Below are 21,765 nucleotides of genomic sequence, written 5' to 3' on the forward strand. Positions count from 1 at the left end.
TCTTGCCTTGCAATCTGGGACGGACAGATTGAGCATCACCAGTCCTGTGAAAAACTCACAGCTGGGGTACAGGGACATCAAGTTCCCCCCAGTAACTCACACCCCCAGTAACTGCTGTTACTTGTGAAATTCTCTTACAGCCTCTTGGAAGATCAAGGGTGACACTCGGACGGGAGAACGGGAAGGGGCCTGCAGGGAGCTCTGCCTGCTCCAGGGTGGGATTTGGCAGCCCTCAGTCACAGTCTGTTGTTGTGGGCCCCCGTGGGAGCCAGCAGCAGCTTGTGGTGGACCTGTGCTCGTGCCATCTTATGGTGGTGCCAGGTGAGAAAAAACCCTCAGCATTTGCAGGCTCTGAGCTGGCACCTCACAGCAGGGGCTTGCATGGGGCATGCTGTGACCTTCATGTGGGTTCAGTGGACCTTCAATGCATCTTGCAGGGATTTCTGCTGGGAGAGACCATCCTGTGCAGTCACTTTCTCGCTCCTTTATTGTGTTTATACTGGTGCCCAACTTGATTTCTTCCCTGCTGCCCTGCAGGGCCTCGCTGTGTGCCCAGGCAAGGTGATGGAGAGCAGGGGGGAGATGGAGGTGGTGAGGAGCTCCAAGGGCAGTGCTGCTGGGGAGGTCAGCGTCCACGTGGTCACCACCGAGAGCACGGTGCAGAGCACCCACCTGCCCACCACTGCCTTCATCATTCCAGGTATGTGGAGCAGCCCCCTCCACCTGCTGCCTCCCCAGCCTGGACATCCACACTCCTTGTGGAGCTGTGCTCCTTCCAAACCTTGGGAGGCAAAGCCACACTGCTGTTGCCATCTTGGATGTTCTCTGTGGCTATCCCACATCACTTGGACTGTTTGTGGTCAATCAAATATTCCTGAGATTTAAACTGAGGCCCTGATGGGAGGGACCCTGAGCCAGGGCAGCACAGTGTGCTGGTGCCTGCTCTGTAGGGCTGTGGGCTCCTGGGCTGCTGCATTAGCAGGGAATCCCACAATAGCTCCAGCTGGTGGGGATCCATAGGGATCATTGAGTCCAAACCCCTGCTCCTGGCAGGAGCACCTACAATGAAACCATAGGGACTGAGTGTTGTTCACACACTCCCTGATTTGGTGCTTCCCTGGGAGCCTCTTCCAGGCACTGAGCAGCCTCAGGGTGAGGAACCTTTTCCTAATGTCCCACCTGAACCTGCCCTGAGGCAGCTTTGCTCCATCTCCTCGGGTCATTGCTGGTCCCAGAAGGGGGAGACCAGCCCCTGCCCCCAGAGGAAGGTGCAGACAGCAATGGGGTTACCCCTCAGCTTCTCCCCTCCCAGCTGGACGGGCCAGGTGGCCTCAGCTGCTCCTCCCAAGTCCTGCCCTTGGACCTTTCACCATCCTGGTCCCCTCCTCCAGCCCTCATCTGTCCTTGGTGTGCTGAGGAGCCCAAACTGTCCCCAGGACTGCAGGTGAGGCTGCCCCAGAGCAGGACAGTCACCCCCCTGATGTCCCCCTTGGAGCTGCTAGGGCACTGCTGGCTCCTGTTCCACTTGCCCTCAGCCCAAAGCCCCTGAGCCCTTGCCCCACAACAGCTCCCCAGTCTTGCTCCCCAAGTCATACAATTTTCAGGATTATCCCATCCTAGGAGCAGAATCCAGCTGTTACTCTAGTTTCGTGCACATGGTGATTGGATTGCCCAGCTGTCTGGTCTATCCAGATCTCTGTATAAGGCCTCTCTACCCTCAAGGGTGTCCACAGCTCCTCCTAATTTAGTGTCATTGATAAAATGACTTAAAGGACATTCTGCATCCAGATAATTTATAAAAAGAAAATATAAAAAAATTAGGAGCACTGGCCCTAAACCCTGGAGAACCCCACTGGTGCTTTCCACCAGCCTGATGTGCACCCAGTTCCTGTAAGGCTTTGAGCCCAGCTGCAGGAGAGCCATCATCCAGTTGTTCACCCAATGGACAGTGGACTGGATGAGCTCTGCACTGGACTCTTTGTCCAGAAGGCCACTGTGAGAGGCAGCATCAAGGCTTTGCTAAAATCCTAAAAACCACATCTATTGCCTTTGCTTGGTCAGCTTAGTGGGGTGACCTTTCCATAAAGGGAAACTCAGTTGGTTAACCAGGACTTCCCCTTGTGAACCTGTGTTGGCTGTGACCAAGGACTGCCTTGCCTCTCCAGTGTTTTTCAGTACCTCCCAGCATAACCCTCTCCCTAATTTTACCAAGCACTGTAGTGAGACTGACAGGCCTGTAATTACTAGTCATCCTTCTTACCCTTCTTAAAAATTGGGACAATTTTGAGCAGCTGACCAGTGTCTTTTAGGTGTTTAAGCAAAGCATGGTTGTGTGTTAGGTGAGATCAGGGGTGTTCTCTAGAAGCAGATCTCCCAATTTTTCCTGGTGCCTCAGTTCTCATTGCAGAGAGGTCCTGGGTTGCACAGTATATTCCTTTGAAACATAACTAAACTGAAAATTGCAGTGCAGGAGCAAACTCCAGTCACATCAGGGCACTCTGTCACATCAGGCACAGAGACAGTCTGAGATCAGGCTGAAGTGGAAACCCTTGAATGTGGACAGTATTGGTGCCACCCCCCAGCATGAGCCATTACTGGCTGCAGATTTTTTTGCGTCACTCTGCTTCCTTTATGCTTTGGCCCACAGCAGAGCGCTCACCTGGGAGGCCATGTCCTCTGGGATCCTGGGCTGCCTTTGAGCCTTGTTTGCATCAGTGAAGTGTTCTGTGTATGCCTCTGGTTGTTTGTCTCCTTTCTTCCCCTCTCAAGCAAACGCCACTGCCATCAACCTTCCCACGAGCACCTTAGAAATCCAGCGATTCCCCCGGGAGCCCCAGAGGAGCACAGGGGCTGAGAGGCCAGACAGAGGAGCAGGGAATGAGCCCATCACTGCTGCTGTCATTCCCCAGATCAGCGGGGTGCAGACCTGCAGCACAGTCCGTGTGCTGGAGTGGAAAGATGGGGTGGCAACTTTGCCTGGGAGTAACCTGCGGGTAAGTGTAGCCCTGGGCCGCTGGGTCTGAGCCCTCTGCCTCTCCCCACAGCTGCTTGTGCTTGTAAATCCCACAGGATGGGCCCTGGCCCCCCTGCACCCCAGCTGGAGGATCCCTCAGCTGCCCCAGCTCTTCTCCTGCCCCATCCCTGTGGCCCTGCCATCCTGGGGGCTTAGCACAGAGCTCACAGAGGTGCCTGGGGGGCTGCAGCAGCTCTGCCCTGCACAAGGAGGCACAGGGGTGCTACGTGCTGTGCAGGACGTCTTCCCTTCCAAGCTGTGCTGTGGGCTTGGCTCTGCTCCAGCTCCTGCTCTCATGCTGAGAGCAGCAGCCTTGTGCTCATCCTGCAGTGGGTGCCTCAGGGGTACCCTCAGTGCATGACAGCTTGCAGAAAATGCACCCATTTCTCAGCTGTGGCTCAGCCTCAGGACACCTCATCCTCCAGCCCCCCACCTGCCAGCTCCAGCTGAGTGCCCAGCACGGGCTGCAGGCAGGGCACCTTCACAGGGCCTGGGGTGCTGTGCTCAGAAGAGCTGTCCTCTTGTCAGACACATCGATGGCCATCCCTGTCCCTTATTTGCAGAACAGCCACCAGTTGTATGTCTGTCCTGCTGAACTCTTTCCTTGCTTTTTGTCCATTGCCAGTTCCGGATCAATGAGTACGGCACGCTGAAGGTGGTGAGTGCTGATAAGCTGCCTCCTGTGGAAGCTGTGAAGGAGGCTCACACAGACAAAGATGGGGACTCCGAGGTGGCACCCTCCAGCAGAGACAATCCTACTGTGGCTCAGGGTAAGGGCACCGTGGTGGCACTTGCGGGGTGGGTACCAACATGCAGCAGATGCTGCCTGGTGTCTGTGGGCGAGGCAGATGTCTGTCTGTCTGTCTGTCTGTGTCCCTCGGCGTGGCTCACTGCTGCTCCTGCTGTCGCAGACGTGCCGGAGCAGCCCGCGGCAGAGGGGCTGTGTCACTGCGATACCTGCGGCCGCAGACACGTGTGGGACGGCGCCCGTGAGGGCAGGGGCTTCTGCAGCGAGCACTGCCACCAGCAGTTCAAAGAGAGGTAAAGGAAGGGGGCTCTGGGCCCTGCCCATCCCTCTGCCCTGTCCCACGTGCTCCAGCGAGGGATGGGAGCGCCTCTGGCAGGTGCTGGGGGTCCTGTGTGTTCCGCTTGTTCCTGGAGCCAGGCTGGGGGAGGAAAACTTCCCAAGGGAGCCAGATTCTCTCCTGCCCAATGTGTGGCCTGGTAAACACATATCTGCTGCAGCAGGAGGTTGCTGCAGTGGCTTCCAGGCTGAGCAGCAGTGGAAGGCCACAGGTCATGGGGGCATTTCCAGCCCTACTCCTGACCAGTGTGTGACTCTCAGTACTTGTTTTCCAGCATCTCTGGTGCAGCTTAGATCCCTGCTACTAAACTAGATCCCTTTTGATTAATCCCTGGGCTCAGGTTTCTAACACCCACATGTGTGAGGGTGACTCTGGTCTGTCCCTGGCGCTAACTCTCGGCAACTTGTGTGCATATGTCTCTTCACAGGAGGAGTGGGGGCATGTGTGAGTAAGAAATAGGGGGACGGGGATTGTCCAGCAGCCCCTCCCTTGCTGACACCCCAGACAGTGTCACTGTGCTGCACTGGCTGCAGTGCTTGGCCCTCCCTCCCTCTGTGCAGGTCTGTCATTGTGGAAAACTCTGCCAGCAGCACCAATGCCACAGAAATCCTGAAGCCTGTGAAGAAACGAAAGAGGAAGGACTATCAGAGCCCCTCGGAGGAAGAATATGAGTCTGAGCAAATGGTAGGACAAAGACAGGGAGGGTTCAGCCAGTCCAGGTGGCTGGAGGCCAGCCCTGTGTGCACAGATCTCATTGTGCTGCTCTGGGCTCTGGCAGCTGCAGGTCAAAAGGGAAACAGGTTGGCCAAAATGCCAAAAAGACTTGAATGTGTGGAGATGAGGGCTGGTTGTTTGGCATGTGGAGCACTGAGGCCTGGGCAGTGCCAGACTCTCCAGGCTGGGCTGTAGGCACTGACCCCTCTCAGCTGCTCTCTTGAGTCCAGGCCACCACAGTAAGGGTTGCAGTAGGAGGGTGTCTGTCTGTGTGCTGGGTGTCCTGGGGAGGGGAGAGACTTTGACAAAGTAAGGAAGCTCTGCTTGCCAGCCCTGCCTGGAGCAGGTCCAGTCCAGGTGTGATTGCTGCCAGTGAGCATTGAAGTCCCTGCAGGCTCCCACCACCAGATTCTCTGGCACTCCATCTCCGGGCCAGGCATTGGTCACACTGCGGACCTTGTGGGGGTGCACCATGGCCCTGGGCACCAGTGTGAGGATACAACACACAGCCAAAAACCTCTGGGTTCTGTTCTGTCTGTTCTCATGTCAGGAGGAAAAGCAGGAAGAGAGGAAAAGCTCGGTGGAAGACTCTGCCATGAGCAATGTGGAGGCCGAGGCGTGGAACGGGAGCCAGCACGGTATGGAGGGCAGGGTGGCTGTGGGGTGAGCACTGCTGCTGGGGCTGGGGTCCCCCTGCAGGGCTGGACCCTTCTGGTGCTCCTGCAGGGTCACACACCCACTGCAATGCGCTGGCACGTGGTCCTGAAGGCTTGTGAGCTCCTCTGCTTGCTTGATCCTGCTCTCTCTGTCTCTTTCCGTTTCTCTCCTTTCCTCTCTCTCTCTCCATGGGAAGGGGGCACCCCACGGACGCGGCACTGGCCCCTGCTGGACAGAGCTTCCTGTCCCTCCCCTCGGGAGCTGAGTTTGTTGCTGGCTCCTGGGCACTGTGTTTGCTCCCAGCGACGGTGTCCTGAGCACAAACAGGACTGCACCACGTGTGGCTTTGCCCTCCTTTGGGATGGGCTCACGGGGAGCTTCCCTCCTGGCGTCAGGAGCTCACAAGTTTGGGAGCTGCTCATGTAGGTGCAGTGCCACTGAGGCCATGTGATTTGGGGTTGTCTCATCCTGTGGATCTATTCTGTATCAGAGATCTCAAAAGCAGAGCTGTCAGCATGGAAGGAAAGGAGACAAGCTGAGGGATGCAGTGTGTGCTTGGCTGGTTTTTTCCCTGCAGTGTCAAGGAAAACTTTAGGAAACATGAAAATAAACATTTATGGAAAATAGACATTTATTTGTCTTTGAGTACTGAAAGTCATACTCAAAATAATTTAAAAATTAAACCGTTCCAACTTCATACTCTTCTCCATAACCAAGTGCAGGGACAGTGGCAGGGCCAGGTGTCATTAACCCCTGATGTTAACAGTCAAAAAGGAATCTCAGATATCATACCTGCTTCTCACTGAGCCCTGAGCATGTAACCTTCCCTTCTGCATACAAGTAAGCAGTGATGAGCTTTGTTACTTCAGCATTTTATTTTCTCTTATTTTAGAAGTACTTCAGCAAACAAAATACACACCTGGATGCCTCAGTGCAGTCAGTGTATGCTCTGACTCTTGGTGTATTTGTCATTCCCCAGAAGTGCAGAGGTTGTACTCACAGATTCCCCAGCCATGCCTGGCATTTTTTCTGTGTCCTAAGGAATAGTAAAAGTGTTTTTCACTCTGAACATGTCAGCAAAGCAAGGTCAGTCACCTTGCTCACTGAAGTCCACCTTTAATTTCTTCCCTAAGTTTCTGGGTTTTTTCCATCTCCTCTTCCCCTAAGCCCAAAGGAGGGAGGAGTTGGTCTGTTTTCCCCTGCATTTCTAGCCTGCCCTACCTGAGGCCGGCTGCCATGGCTAATCTGTGTCTGAAAATTCCTCAGCACTGGAATAGGCACAGCATCCCTGGAGTCCCTTCAGCTGCTGCAAATTAGGGAGACAAAGAAGCTGGAGAGCAAGAGACTTGGGTTGTGTTTCACAGGTCTTGGGCAAGGCCTTTGTGGCCTTCTCAAAGGCATGAAGGGTCACCTCCCTGCCTGTGAAGAGACAGTGCTGTCTTCTCTGTTACAGGGGCAGGCACATCTCTAGGGCATCAGAGTGGCCTTGCTGTGCCATGGGGCTCAGGTGGCTGTCTCAGAGCAGGGGATGGCAGAGCTGGGATGTGAACCTGCTGCTGCTTTGACTGTCTAGGAGCCCCTTGCAGCTGGGAATGATTCCCAGACCTGTGCACGGATCCTGCTGGCTGCCACAAATCCATCCTGTGTGGGCATAACAGATGTTCTGGCTGGAATAGAGTCTGGTCAGGTCTGGTATTCTGATGGCTTGTCCCTCACGCTCCCTGGAGTCCCAGACTCGTTGGAAGGGACCTTAAAGCCCATCTGGTCCCACCCCCTGTCATGGGCAGGGACACCTTCCAGCAGCCCAGGTGCCTTCCTAGGACATGGTTCAGGACATTTGGGTCACGGGGGGCTCCTGGCTCTGCCCCTCGTGGTGCAGCCAGCCAGGTTTGCTGCAGAAGGGGCTCTGGCAGGATGGTGCTGAGCTGAGCAGGGATGCAGGACCCTGTGTGAGAGTGGGGCAGGGCTGGAGCAGCCCCTCAGCAGCGTTTGTGTGCGTTTGTGCTGCGCTCAGGTGCCAGTGAGGAGAAGAAAGAAGGCTGGTCTTGGGCGTCCTACTTGGAGGAGCAGAAAGCTGTCGCTGCCCCTTTAGATCTCTTCCAGGATGTGAGTTGGGATTTTCCTGTCTTTTTCCCTCTTTCATCTTCTCTTTTCTTTCCCTTTTTTTTCCCACCCCTCCTCCTTCTCCTCTCTTCCTTGCTTCCCTGTTTTGCGGGACTCTGAGCAATAGCCAAGCTCCCGTTGTCAGCGGGAAGTGCCAGGGCAGCCTCCAGTTTTGATTTGCCCGGAGTCCCACTCCCCAGCAGGTGCTGGCCCCATCCCAATCACCCCACCTTTGCCTAGGACACTGCTGTTACTCTGGCAGGGTGATGGAGCCTTTCCAGCCCTTCCTGGAGCCACGTGGGCTCTCCTGAGGCTGTGCTGCAAACAAGTCAGGCCTGTGTCCTGCTCCCCCTGCTGCAGTTTTACCCCAGGGACACCTTGCCCTGCCAATAGCAAGAGATGTAAATCCATAAGGAGGTGTAACACTGTTTTTTTAGCTATGGGAAAAAATAAAATTTGGATGATAACATAACCTGTGGCCCACAGTCTCTTGGTCCCAGCAGCTCCCATTGCCTGGTGGTTGCTCCCCTGGTGGGTTCTAGACCCAGCTCCCTGTGTTGGTTTTACATTGTAGTTTAATTTTTGTTTCCAGTACCAAGTAGCTTCCCAGCACAAGAATGGCTTTAAAGTGGGGATGAAGCTGGAGGGGATCGACCCACAGCACCCATCCATGTACTTCATCCTGACAGTGGCTGAGGTAAGAAGCCTCCAGTGCCCCTGTTCCTTGGTTCCTCCTGGCTCAGCCACAGGCTCTGGGGCAGGGGAAGTGCTGCCAGCTGGCCCCTGGAGGAGACAGGCCCTGTCACTGCAGGAGATGAGCTGCTGCTCCAGCAAACAAGCAGGGAGTTCCCTGCCAGCTTGGAGGGACAGGACACAGCACTGTGGAGCTGTGTTGGTCCCTGTCACCCTGACACAGCACAGGGGGAGGGATTGTGGTGATGGCAGCAGCTTATGTCCCTAAGACAGGTCTGAGCACTTGAGATGGAGGGTATGGAGGCATCCCACTGCTCCTCTTGTGTCCATGCAGATCTGCTTTCCACTCAGCCTTGTGGCACCTGGACCAGCCTTGCCTTGCAGAGCTCCCCGGGCAGCCAGTGTGGCATTTAGCCAAAATCCCTGCACCAGCAGCTTCCCAGGCTGCAGAAAAGGGAGTCTGTGCACTTGCTGGATCCAGCAAGGCTCTCCACCATGGCATTTAAAGCACCAGCATGAGCATCCCTCCTTTAGGCTGGCTTGTGGTGCCTTTGCTCTGACCTTGTTCCGTGCTGGTCACCCTTTGAGTCTGGTTTGTGCCTCCCAGTTTGGGCACTGGTCTGTGGTTGACTTTTGGCTTCCCAAAGTGGCCCATGCTGAGCTGGTGTGTGGGAGGGGGTGTGATGCTCAGCCAGGGACAGCAGCAGGTCTCCATGGCCCTTTCCTTCTCCTCCCTCCCTGCTGGCAGGTCTGTGGCTACCGGATGCGTCTCCACTTTGATGGCTACTCCGAGTGTCACGACTTCTGGCTGAATGCTGACTCCCCTGACATCCACCCTGCTGGCTGGTTTGAGGAGACAGGGCACAAACTCCAGCCCCCCAAAGGTAAGGAGTTCATTCAGCTCGGGTGCTGGGTCCTGCTGAAGGAGGGGGATGACGAGTGGGCCAAATGTAGAGCTCAAGGTGGGGACAGGGTGGCTCCATGGGGCCATGGAGGGATGCTGCTGTACTGGTGGAGTTCCACAGGACAACATTTCAGGCACCCATCTCTGCTTGCTCACATTTGCTGCAAAGCCCTGTTGCTCTGGACCTCCCAGTGCCACCAGCTGTGCCCCAGGGCAGGCAGGACTGGAGGAGGAGCTGTGCTCTGGATTTCCACTCCACTGCTCATGTTTCCTAACACCCCTTCAAAAGCACCCGTCAGCCCTCAGCCATGGGCTTTGGGCACCCCCAGGGCTGCTGCAGGTCCTGTCTGCCCACAGCAGGATATGCTGGCAGGGCAACAGTGGCTCAGGGATGGCCAGGCTCACCCTCACATCCTCCTGGCTGTGAGCTCACTGCTCTCATTTCTTTTCCTGAGGGGTTGTAGGTTATAAGGAAGAGGAATTCAGCTGGACAAACTACCTGAAGTTAACAAAGGCTCAGGCAGCTCCTAAGCACCTCTTCATGGTCCGAAACACTGTGAGTAGCAGCATCTCCTTCCTGCCAGAGCCTACAGGTTCAGGTGTGATTCTTTCCCTCCAGCTGAGCAAAATGCTTCCACCAGCACTGGGCTTTGCTTTGTTCATCCCACACCCCTCAAGCCCACAGTGCTCAAGAGCCAGGAGTATGTGGCACACTTTGTTGCTCAGGATCTGTAGCTTGGGCACTCATTTGATATGCCCAGAATTGGTGCTGGTCTGATTCTATTTCCTCCAGGTTATCTCATGGACAATTTAAAATGAAGTATTGATGAGGAGAAGTAACTACTATTCTCAACAATTACTTGGATAAAATATATCACCTAATGTTTCATAAGTATAGTTCCTTTGTCTTTTTGTATCTTTGTTGTTTCTGTGTCTGCCTGTGAATTTTTTTTTTTCACATGGAAGCTTGGATAAGGAAAGTGGGAATATAGGAGAATGAAAATGCTGATTGCTCCTTTGTCAGCTGCAGAGGAAACTCACCTTACTGGCAAATCAGCCTCTTCAAGTTATTTATTGTGTCTAAACCCTGCTGTTCATTGCTGCAACAACCCCACCAGGGTGTGTGATTGTCCTAGGGTGACGTGTGAGTTTGCTTTCTGGAGGGGCCCCCTTTTGGAGGTTTTCTCCCAAATTTGCCCTAAACCAGGACAGTGATGCAGTGTTTTGTACAGAATCTGAATCTAAGAAATAAAGGCAAGGAAGGAAGAAGTGCCCCATCCCAGCTCCTCCTGCCATGCCTGAGGCATTGGTCACTGCTGACTGTGACCACAAACAAGTGTTCTGGGACAAAGCAGAATTAGTGTCAGTTTTCTTGGAATTTACTGGTTATAGAAGATCCTGAGGGTCTGAAGATCACTTTTCCTCTTTCTTTTTGTGGCCCAGCTGAGTTGCTCACCCACTTCCTCTTTCCTTGCACGGCAGCACACTGCCCATGTGGGAGCCTGAATGGCCCCAGGCTGTCTGGAGGCCAGACAGGGTCTGGTTTTGGGAGGGTTTGGGCAGGTGCCTCCTTGCGGCAGGCGTGGGGAGTGGTGAGGAAGGAGCTGGGGCTGCAGCACTGAAAAAGCCCTGCCCCTCTCTCTTGCCAGCACGAGGCTTCTCCAGGCTTCAAGGTGGGCATGAAGCTCGAGGCCGTGGACCGCATGAACCCGTCCCTGATCTGCGTGGCCACAGTGACTGACGTGGTGGACAATCGCTTCCTGGTGCACTTTGACAACTGGGATGATACTTATGACTACTGGTAAGGCCACACAGGCTCTTGAGGGCCAGTGCTGGGGAGACACCCACAGAGGGTCCTGTGTAAGAGCTTGGGTATGTTTTCTAGGTGTGATCCCAGCAGTCCATACATCCACCCGGTTGGATGGTGTCATGAGCACGGCAAACCCCTCACACCTCCTCAAGGTGAGTCAGTGATCAGTCAGGTGCAGCCTGGGAGTACATCCCCTTGGGAACAGGCTTCCCAGGGTGACATGGGGGTCCTGGGGACACAAACTTCCTGCCAAGGCTCCTGTACACATGTTCAGGTGCAGCATGGTGCTTGTGTTAGGCCAAGTCTCTACTCAGAGATATGAGGAGACCTCAGCTGCATGTGCACACCCAGCTGTTTCTGCTTCCTTGCACTGTGGGTTTCATGGGCCATGAGAAAATAGCAGCACTTCTTGGTGTCTCTCAGGTTCCTGTGTGCCCAGCAGACTTGGGTGGCCCTTGAAGGCAGTGGGGCATTCGGAGGCACTTTCTGACTTCCTGCAGGCCTGTCTCACCTCCTGCATCTTCCCCCTTCCAGATTATCCTGATCCTGACAACTTCACCTGGGAAAAGTACTTGAAAGAAACTGGAGCATCTGCTGTCCCAGCTTGGGCCTTTAAAGTGGTGAGTGTCACATCATCTGTTCCACCCCACCTGGGCAGGAATTTGGGGTTTTTTCATTGTCAGATCTTTGCTTTTGTGACAAGTCCAGTGATGTTCTGTATTCTCTTGGCACAGGCCTAGGCCAGGGTTCAGAAGTCGGGGCTATCCTGGGCAAAGAGTTCAAAACTGGGAAAAATGACAAGTATAACTGTGCCCTCAGCTAAGCAGGAGCTGAGTGATGGAAAATAATTTGAGTTTGCTTGATTAGTTTTTGTCTCAAACTGCACCACCAGCAGCCATGTCCAGCCAAGCATGGTTGCAACACAGATCCCCAAAATGTGTCTCTTAGAGACCTTCATCCTTGGGGCGCATCTGTTAAAGGCAGCTCAAATGCAGGGAGGCTGTTTCTGCTTTCTCCTGTTGCCACTGTGAGCTGGGATGGCTCTTCCCTGGCCAGGCCAGGGCTGGGAGCTGGGCTTGAGGAGGACACAGTGCTGGGAAAGCTGCTGAGGGGGCAGGAGCCTGAAGCTCCCTGCTCCCCCTGACTGGGCCCTTCCAGCGCCCGCCCCACGGCTTCCTGGTCAACATGAAGCTGGAGGCAGTGGACAGGAGGTCTCCTTCCTTCATCCGAGTGGCCAGTGTGGAGGATGTGGAAGATCACAGGATAAAGGTGGGTGCTGGAGCACGGTGAGCCTGTGTGCAGGCACTGTGCTGGCTCACTCTGCCCTTCCCCTCTCTGGGAGTGTGCAAATGTGGGAAGGTCCCAGTGCCTGGCTCCAGGAGTGCCTTGTGAGCCTTGTGCTGCACTCCAGCTCTACCCTGCTGCTTGCACTCAGCTAGGAGGGCTCCAGAGCTCCTCAGAGATGTGTGCTGGCATTTGAAGGGTGACCTCTCTCTGTGCTTCCCCAGGTGCATTTTGATGGCTGGAGCCACGTGTATGATTTCTGGATTGATGCAGATCATCCAGACATCCATCCCATGGGCTGGTGCTCAAAAACAGGACACCCCCTGCAGCCTCCTCTCAGTAAGTGCTGCACCTGTGTCAGCTCCTCCCCACAGGGAGCAAGCTCACCAGACACTCTGTCACTGCCACCTGCCCATGCAGAAACGGGAGGGCGGGTTCTGGCTGAGAATGGGCAGGGAGGAGAGGCCACTCCATGGATGTCAGTAGGAAAAGCCCTCCCTGTTTGGTGCAGGCAGGGAGCCCAGACCCCTGGCTCTGCCTGCCTCTGCTTGCAGCCTTGACAGCCTTTCTCCTGTTCCTCTCCTCTGCCTGCAGGGCCAAAGGAACCAGCCTCCTCTGCCCATGGGGGCTGCCCAAGCCTGGGCTGCAAGAGCATCCCTCACTCCAAGAGCTCCAAGTACAGCTTTCACCACAGGTGAGCTCCCTGGCACAGCCTGCAGGGGCACAGCTGCTTCCCTGCCAGGCTGGGCCAGCTCTTCCTCTGCTCCTCCTCACCTGCCCCCCGCCACCAGCACCCAGCCTTTCCCTGCATTCACCCACACCTGGCTCTGCCCCCTGCTGCTCTGGACCCCAGCTGGAGTGACCCCTGTGAGCCCCTCCTGTGCCTGTCCTGCAGCCCCAGAGCCCCTGGAGGTATCCTGTGTGCCCACCTACCAGGGGCACCTGTGGGCTATGCAGAGGACAGTGCAGATGCTGTTCACTGGCACCAGCTGTTCCCTCCTAGATGCCTTTCCCTGTCAGGCTTTGAGCTGGCAAGTCCCAAAAAGGAGCAGTGCATGGTGCCAGCTCAGGCAGTCACTTGAGGGACCCTTTCCAAGGGAAGCCAGGCTGGGTCTAGTGCCAACCCCAGCACTAGGCTGGTGTCAGGAAGAGCCAGTGTGGTGGAGGATGTGTGAGGATGGGAAGGGCAGGTGTGGCTCCTGGGGGTTTCTCTGCTGGCCACACTCCTGGCACACACTCACTGCTCACTCTGAGGCTGGTCTGGGCACCTGTGGGGGCCAGGGAAGATGAAAACTCTGAGAGCCCCAATGAGCTGCTCAATCAGCACACAGGTTCCTTGCCCAGGGTTGCAGGGATGGCAGAGGGCCAAGGTTTGTAGCTGGAGGGACTGGCTGTGCCCTGCTCCTGCCCCCAGCAGCCTGGCCGTGGGAATTGGCTCAGCACATCATTCCTCTGCCTTCCATGGCCAGGGCAATGGCTGCCCGTGCTCGGGGGCAGAGGGGTGGCCCTGCTGGCTCGTCCCCAGTGCTGCTCCAAGCTGGGCCCAACGCTTGTGTCCCCTCTGTTCTCCAGGAAGTGCCCCACGCCGGGCTGCGATGGCTCAGGCCATGTGACGGGGAGGTTCACAGCCCATTACTGCCTCTCAGGGTGCCCGCTGGCAGAGAAGAACCAAGGCAGGCTCAAGGCCGACCTGTCTGACACCGAGGCCTCGACGCGCAAGAGGAGCCCCATGGGTTTCCCTCAGCGAAAGAAATCTCGGCACCACGGCAGGTAGGGGCACGGCCAGCGTGCAGGGAGGACCCTGTGCCAGCACTGCCCACCCTGCAGGGGTCACCAGCCCCCAGAGGCTCCTTGGCCCTGCTCCTGCCACCTCTGCCTCTGTCGCTTTCTCTTCCCACCGCTCCTGGCTTTGGCTGTCAGCCCTTTGGGTCAGGGCCCTTTGGGTCCCTGCTCCCACTGCCAAGTGTTCTCTGGGCACTGGGGAGGAGGGCCCTGGGCCAGGCCCAGCCCAGGACATCAGTGTTCCTGTCTCTTTAGAGGGAGACCTCCAAAGTACCGGAAGATCCAGCAGGAAGACTTCCAGAGTAAGTGCCATCCTCTGCCATGGTGTCACTGCAGGGCACGGCTGCAGGAGCTGGGGTGGCTGGGGGTGCTGGGTGCTCCCTTGGCCCCCACAGGTCTGCCCCAGTGGGGGGCTTGTGGTCAGCTGCCAGAGTTGATAAGGGACGTCCCCACCTTGTGCCAGGGCTCACAAAGCTCCCTTGCTTTGGCTCTGGGGTTATGACTGGGAGTCTTTGAGTGCTTTAGGGCATAGAATTAGGATCCTCTCTATGGCATGTATTTTTTGTGGTGCTTTGTCCTGTTGAGACAGAGATGGTGGGAAGTTGTGCCCCAAAATTTTAGTGTGGTTGTGAACTGCCAAATTATTGCTGCCACACAGAAACTGGTGCTGGACAGTTGGCTTGGCATTTGGTTCCAATGCAGACAAGCAGATGCCTGATGTATATTCCATCCAACATCCCTTTCACCATGGGCTGTCCTGCCACCTACCCTACCACTGGGAGTGAGTGGAAAATGAATGATTAAAAGTCATAAGAACAAGGCAAAGCCAAGCTTGTCTCAACTTCTTTTCCCAGGATCCCAAATCCCATCTAAGCGAGCACTTGGATACACTGACACCCTGTTAACTCACAGGACAGCCACTAGCTCTTGGTCCCTGCATGGGATGTTCTCATCTCTTACCTCGTGTCACGCGTTGTGCTTTGTCCCCAGCTATTTCCTCAGACAACGTGCACCAGTCGCTCTTCATGTCCGCCCTGTCCGCCCACCCCGACCGCTCCCTGTCCCTGTGCTGGGAGCAGCACTGCAAGCTGCTGCCCGGGGTGGCTGGCATCACAGCAGCCACGGTGGCCAAGTGGACCATTGATGAGGTGAGGTGCTTTGGATGGCTCTGATGTGCCAGCGTGGCTGGGAGTGCCCTGCCTGGCTGTGGCACAGGCACCAGGCACTTCAGTGGCCTGGGTTAGTGAGGAGGGGTCTGCTGGAGACATTGTTACCTTTGTTCACTTTCTTGGCAGCCATGGTGACCCCTGTTAAGGCCTGAGTAGGTGGAGGAGCTCAGGCACCAGCCCCAGCAGCCCCTGCCTGCTCTCAGGCACTGGCACAGCTGCCCATGGCAGTGGTGGAGTCACCATCCCTGGAAGTGTTCAAAAGCTGTGTGGATGTGACATCTGGGGACATGGTTTAGAGGTGGCTTTGGCAGTGCTGGTCAGTGGTGGCCTCGATGGTCACAGAGGGCTCAGCCAACCTTAATGATCCCCTGATGTCCCCATGACCCCTCTGGGTGCCCCTCTCAGGCCAGTGCCTGTGCCTGGGGCCAAGGGTGGGCTCTGGCATGGGAGGGCAGAGCAACTGCAGCCTCTGCCCCAAGAGCCCTGTGGCACCCTGCAGGGCTCAGAATGTGAGGATGTGGGCTCAGGAGGGGTCTCCAGCCAGAATCATTGCTCTGTCTTGACATTTCTCTCATTTATTCCAAGGTTTTTAGCTTTGTGCAGACTCTGACGGGTTGTGAGGACCAAGCCAAGCTCTTCAAGGATGAGGTGAGAAGGGCTGGCAGATGAGAGCAGGTGGTCAAGGACAGCTGTTTGCCACCGGGGCTGGGAGGAATTGGCCACTGGCCTTCCTGCAGTGGCCTGCTGCTGGGTGCTGAGGGCACATCCAGCACCTGGCAGTGCTCCTGCCCTGCAGCCCCACTGCATGGGAGGGTGCAGCTGTCTGGCTGTGTCCCCATGGATCAGGAGGGAGCTGCTGGGGCCCAGGGAGTTGTGCTGCCCTGTTCTCCCAGCATGGGGGGATCCCCTCTGAGGGGATGTGGATGGGGGGCAGGAGGAGGATGGTGCTGCAGCCTGAAGAGCACCATCACCTCCTGCAGGGAGCTGCTTCTCCTCACCCCTTCATCTTTCCCCCTCTGCCCCTCTCACCAGCACTGCTGCCTGTCAGGGTCGGTGTTTTTGGGCCCTCTGTGGGCAGATGTGGTGGGGGTGGCTCTGACACCCGGGGCTGATCCTGGGCACCCTGGCTACAGCCACTGTCACAGCCTGTCTGGGAATGGCCCCACTGCCTTAAGGGTGCTCAGGCAGGCAAAGCTGAACCAGGGCAGTGTCCACAAGGGCTGGTCTCTGGAGCAGGGAATGGATGGCTGCTTGCCCAGAGCAGGTTGTGGTGGCTCTGTGCTGTGCCCCTGGGGCTCCAGCACAGAATCCCAATCTGGCTGCAGTGTGGGCTCCTGGGATGGCCCCTGAAGAGCTTCTCCCCCTCTGCCCTTTGCACATCAGCTGCCAGCTGGGGTTTCCCTGGGGAGTGCTGTGGATGGGCCCTGCCCTGGTCTCTGGGGTCACCTGTGGCTTCTGCCCAGGTCATGCTGGTGCTGGCTGTCCCCAGGAGTGCCAGCCCAGGTGTGCAGTAGTGCCTTTGCCCTGCTCTCCTTCCCAGATGATCGATGGCGAAGCATTCCTCCTGCTGACGCAGGCTGACATCGTCAAGATTATGAGTGTCAAGCTGGGCCCGGCACTCAAGATCTACAATGCCATCCTCATGTTCAAGAATGCTGATGACACCTTAAAGTGACTTCTCTTGGCCCAGCTGGGACCCTCCCTCATCACTGGTGCTGCCAAACTGTCCGCTCAGGACAGAGATTCCCCAGCTGACCGCAGCTTGTCCCGTCCTGCTCGTGTCCTCCTGGTGCCACACGTCCTGTCCCAGCTCCCTGTCCCATCCCGTTCCCTGCCCGCTGCCCTTCTGCAGCGCTGGGCCCACCCTCGGGGGCAGGGAGGGAGGGTGGAGGTGGCACTGGCCCAGCTTGGTGCCACAGCTGCCCCACTGTGTCCTGCTGTGGGTCAGGGGTGCTGAGGGCCGGGGGAGCCCTGTGGAGGTGTCACAGCGGGGGCTGGCACCCACTGGAGTCCCCCAGGCAGGGAAGGGACTGCCTGCCTGCAGCCATGATCACACCCACTCCAAGGCTGCTCTTGCCTTTGCTCAGCAGCTGAGAGAGATTTGGGGTTTTCCCTCTGTGTGATCCTCTGGGGCTACTTGTGCTAACATCCTTTCCAAGGAACATTCTTGAGGAGCTTCTGCTCATTTTGCCTTTTTCTCTGAATTCTTTTGACTTCCCGTTTTTGAGGCCAGTTGATGACTGCTTTGCCCCTACACTGCACTGCAAACCAGTGGCCACCTCTTGTCCCTTTGGGGGCATCTGTCCTGGCAGCTGCTCTGCCCATGACCAGCGCCTGTGCTTTCTTCCTCTTTCCTGGAATTCAGCAGCCTCAGGGCCCTGCCAGGTCAGGGCTGGCTGGATGCAGAAAAGGCTCCACTTCTTGCACCTCAGACTGTTCTGTCCAGCTCTTCTCTGGGAGAAAGGATGCTTGGATAACTTGTTCCCCTCACACCTATTAAAGAGTCCTCCACAAAGGGAGTTGGGCCCTCTTTGGTCCTTGTATTAGGAGCTAGGCCCTCTCTAGGGTGGGGACAGGTGCCAAGGACAAAAAGCATCCATTGCTCCAATAGGCAGATCCAGAGTCGCTTCTGAAGGCATTCCTGAGTTGGCTGAGTCAATTCTGCCAAGCTGCCTTCTCCCCACTCTTTACCCTCACAAGGCACCCAGGTTTTGCTGCCTGAAGAGCAGGATCTTCTGCTGTCCCTGGATCCCTTACCTGCAGAGCTGAAAGAAATCCAGCACTTAGGTGGTTTGTTTCTGTCCTTTTCAGAACACAGCACCTTTCCAACAGGGCCACAGGCAGTTTGGGAATGCTCATGTAGCACTGTCCCTTGTGATGGAGGAGGGACCAAAGGGTTGCAGAGCCAGAAAAGCCAACATTGCTGGGTGTCCTGGCAGAGTCCCAGCATCTTCTGAGAAGCCCCTGTGCCTCCTGGCAGGCCCCACCCTGCTCTCCATGGTCCATCACCTGGCACACCTGTGGGAGCTGTTGGAGCAGGGGCTGGCCATGCAGTGCTGGAGGGTGGCTTAGATGGCACCTGCCCAGGGCCCAGCCCAGGTCTGCTTCATTCTCCTTTCCCAACAATGGCATTCCAGTAATGAAACAACTTCCCCCCTTTGCCAGTGCCCAAAGACAGGGATGCAGAGGTGTGAGCAAGTGCACCAGCAATGTGTCCTGGAGCTGTGCTGCCTTGGGAGCTGCTGTCACATCTGGGTCAACCTGTTTGAGGCTTCCCATGGAAATGTAGCATTTTGTCTCTGTTATTGAATTTTTGGGGTCATGTTTGACCTGCTCTTGAAACGTCTGCTGCTTGCTCTTCCCGCAGGACTTGCAACTTGTCCATGCCTTTGTTTTGTCATTGCTTGGGTTTGATTTAGGCAGCTTTCCTTCTCCTTTCCTTTTTTATGTCCTTGCATCTTTTCAAGCGCTGCAGTGTGGCCAGCTGTGGAGAGGGGGACTGGGAAGGCGCAGCTGTGTCCCTGGTCCCAGAGTCACTCCCCCAGCCACCCTTCCTCTGCAGGAAGTGGAGGTTGGTCTTTTCAGCTGATGGAGAGTCTCTTTCTGGGCAACTGTGTGTGGGGGCAGAAGAAGAGGAGGCCTGGGACCTTCAGCCCAGGCTGTGAATGATGCTGAGACTTTTCCAGGTGGGATCTGGAATTAAAAAGCTCCCTCACACTGGACACAGCCCTTGAGCTTGCAAGGACTCGTTTCAGGAAAGCATCCTATTCTCATCTGCTGTATTCCTATGTGTGAAGTCATTCCTCCTGCTGGGGAAGGGACTGAGCACCATCCCAGGGACAGGAGCTGCTACCCAGGCACCAGATCTGAAACTGCTGTGAAGGACGGAGAGCCCTGTGTCTCACAGGGTAGCCTGGGAGAGCAGAGGTGGTGAGGAGCTCAGAAGATCCTGCTGAGGGGCAGAGGAGCCATGAGCCAAGCCCTGGCTGCCTCCAGGGCTGGCTACAACCAGCACCACTGGCTCTTGTTCTGCTGCTGGCTGCAGCCAAGCCCTGCTCTGCCTGGCACAGGTGCATCCCCACGCTGTGCCAGCACAGCACTGCCTGCCCTGGGCTCTCCTCACCTCCCTCTTAGAAACAGACATGACCTGGGCCGGACTGCCAGGGTGCTGCCCCTCCTCTGGCTGCAGGGCTGGAGCCTGGGTCTGAGCTCTGTGCTGGGAGCAGCTGTCAGGAGCACCAGTCCCAGTGGAAGGGTGGGGGGAGCTGTGTCACACTCCTGCTGCATTGAGCATCCTCAGCCTCTCAGGCTGATGTACCTCTTGGGGTACAGAGCTGCTGGGTTTGTCTGGGTGCGGGAGTTACAGGGTTTGTAGGTGGTCAAGGGCTATTTACTGTTAAAACTTATAACCTTCTGTGTCCTTTAAACCAAACCCAAAGCATTGTGTACCTGTGGATGGGTGATTGTGGGAGTACCATGACGCCATTCCCCTGCTGTTGGTGTGTTGCTGTTTTAGGGTGGGGGTCTCTGGGGCTGTGGAGGCAGCAGACACTCACCCCAGGGTCTCATGTGGTGTGTCCTCTGTGAGCAGTTGTCCCTGGTCCCAGCAGGGAGGAAGGTTTGCTGCACCCCTGGCCTTGGTAGGTCCTCCAACCCCACAGAGCATGGAGTGGGAGTCCCCCCTCAGGGACTGTTAAGGACAGCTGTGACCAAGGCAGAAGCACCAAAGTTTTCTGTCCTTCCCCTGCTGCCTGACCAAATTCTTCACAGGGACATTTACTGCCGTGTCACTAAGAAGCCAGAGAGGACAGTGGGCTGTCCTGACCCACAGGTTCTCCTCTGGGGCCTTTCTGAGGGTTGTGACTGCAGCCAGCATTTCTAAGTCAATGAAGAATTCTTCAAGTGGAATGTTTTTCTGAGTGGAGGTCCCCAAGTCTGTTTCTGCCACTGCTGCCCCTGCACTGGTGTTGGCAGGGCTCAGCTGGAGCCATGGGGGGGTCCCACTGTGCTGCAGCCCCAGCTGTGGGTGTCTCCTGGGGGCTCACTCTGGCTGCGGAGGAGCAGTTGGAGCCTCTTGGGAAACTTTTCCTCCTCCCAGTGGAAATGGGCGGCACTGGGACAGTGCGAGCCAAGGTCTCCATTCCCATGAGAGCAGCCAGCCTGGAGCTCAGCAGGGAGGGTGGCACAGCTGCCTGCCCTCGCCCTCCTCTGCTGCTCTCCATGGCGATCACAAGCACTTTCAGAAGAGAAAAGCGCCCTGCAATGGTCTGGGAGGGCTGGAGGCTTGGGGCAGCTGCTGCCTGCAGGGGCACATCTGGCCCCTGGGTGTGGTGAGGTTGTTGGGAGAGGGAGCCAGGAGAGGGGTGTGACTTTGCCACTCGGGTTCCTCACTCCTCATCTGCCAGGAGAGCTCCTCCATGCAGAGAGGGAAGGACAGGAGGGCTGCAGGCTCCCTTCTTTCAGCCTAGCCCTTCCCTCTGGGGCCTGAGGCTCGCTGGTACTTGGAGGGGGGAATGGGGACCATATTGTGGAGGGAGTGTGATTATGATAACAAAAGCTTTTTTGCACTTTCATTCATTTTGCACTCTTTCTTAATTTCTTTTTTTCTGTGTTTTTGATATTGGCGCCTCCTCTCTGTGTTTTCATAATGAAAATCCTTCTGTTGTAGCCAGTGCAGCTATTCTGGAACTGTGTGTCCTGAATGTACAGAGATTTAAAGGCTCTATATATATAAATTTATAGTGGTACAAAGGTAAATTTATATATATAGATGATGGTGTGATGTGTTTTGTCAGTGTTTTAAAATAATAAACGAATGTGAGCAACAGAGGCCTGTGAAGCAGGAGTGGTCACTGTGCTGTGGGAGCGGTCACTGCAGGGCTGGAGCTGTCACTGTGCAGTGGGGTAGCAGGGGCGGTCACTGCATGGGTGCCACTCTGCATGGCCAGTAGGGTCACTGTGCAGCACGGGAGGTCACTGCAGTGGTCACTGCAGCAAGAGCAGTCAGTGAAGGGGTCACTGTGTGGCTGAGGGATCAGTGCAGTGGTCAGTGCAGCAGTCAGTGCAGGGGTCAGTGCAGCGGTCAGTGCAGGGGTCACTGTGTGGCTGGGGGATTAGTGCAGCAGTCAGTGCAGCAGTCAGTGCAGCGGTTGGTGCAGCGGTCAATGCAGCGGTCAGTGCAGGGGGCAGTGCAGGGCTCAGTGCAGGGGTCAGTGCAGCAGCCAATGCAGCGGTTGATGCAGCGGTCACTGCAGCGGTCAATGCAGCAGTCACTGCAGCGGTCAATGCAGCGGTCAGTGCAGTGGTCAGTGCAGGGGTCAGTGCAGGGGTCAGTGCAGCGGTCAGTGCAGCAGTCACTGCAGGGGTCAGTGCAGGGATCAGTGCAGGGGTCAGTGCAGGGGTCAGTGCAGCAGCCAATGCAGCAGTCAGTGCAGCAGCCAATGCAGCGGTCAGTGCAGGGGTCAGTGCAGCGGTCAGTGCAGGGGTCAGTGCAGCAGCCAATGCAGCGGTCAGTGCAGGGGTCAGTGCAGCGGTCCCCGCTCCGCCCGGGG

General features: G+C 56.4%; 1 protein-coding gene across 1 annotated transcript; it reads left to right on the forward strand.

Moving 5' to 3' along the window:
• Window positions 1-564: 564 nt before the first annotated feature.
• Window positions 565-16,889, forward strand: L3MBTL1 (L3MBTL histone methyl-lysine binding protein 1). Its single transcript, XM_058814720.1, has 21 exons — window positions 565-700; window positions 2,770-2,993; window positions 3,639-3,783; window positions 3,925-4,054; window positions 4,659-4,782; window positions 5,363-5,450; window positions 7,484-7,575; window positions 8,165-8,269; window positions 9,014-9,149; window positions 9,625-9,725; window positions 10,819-10,970; window positions 11,055-11,131; window positions 11,514-11,599; window positions 12,138-12,248; window positions 12,488-12,602; window positions 12,858-12,957; window positions 13,836-14,033; window positions 14,301-14,347; window positions 15,036-15,193; window positions 15,800-15,862; window positions 16,755-16,889. The coding sequence occupies exons 1-21, from the start codon at window positions 565-567 to the stop codon at window positions 16,887-16,889; spliced, it is 2,523 nt and encodes an 840-aa protein (XP_058670703.1).
• Window positions 16,890-21,765: the final 4,876 nt, after the last annotated feature.

This window comes from Ammospiza caudacuta, chromosome 15 (genome assembly GCF_027887145.1).
Source record: "Ammospiza caudacuta isolate bAmmCau1 chromosome 15, bAmmCau1.pri, whole genome shotgun sequence".
Lineage (NCBI taxonomy): Eukaryota > Metazoa > Chordata > Aves > Passeriformes > Passerellidae > Ammospiza > Ammospiza caudacuta.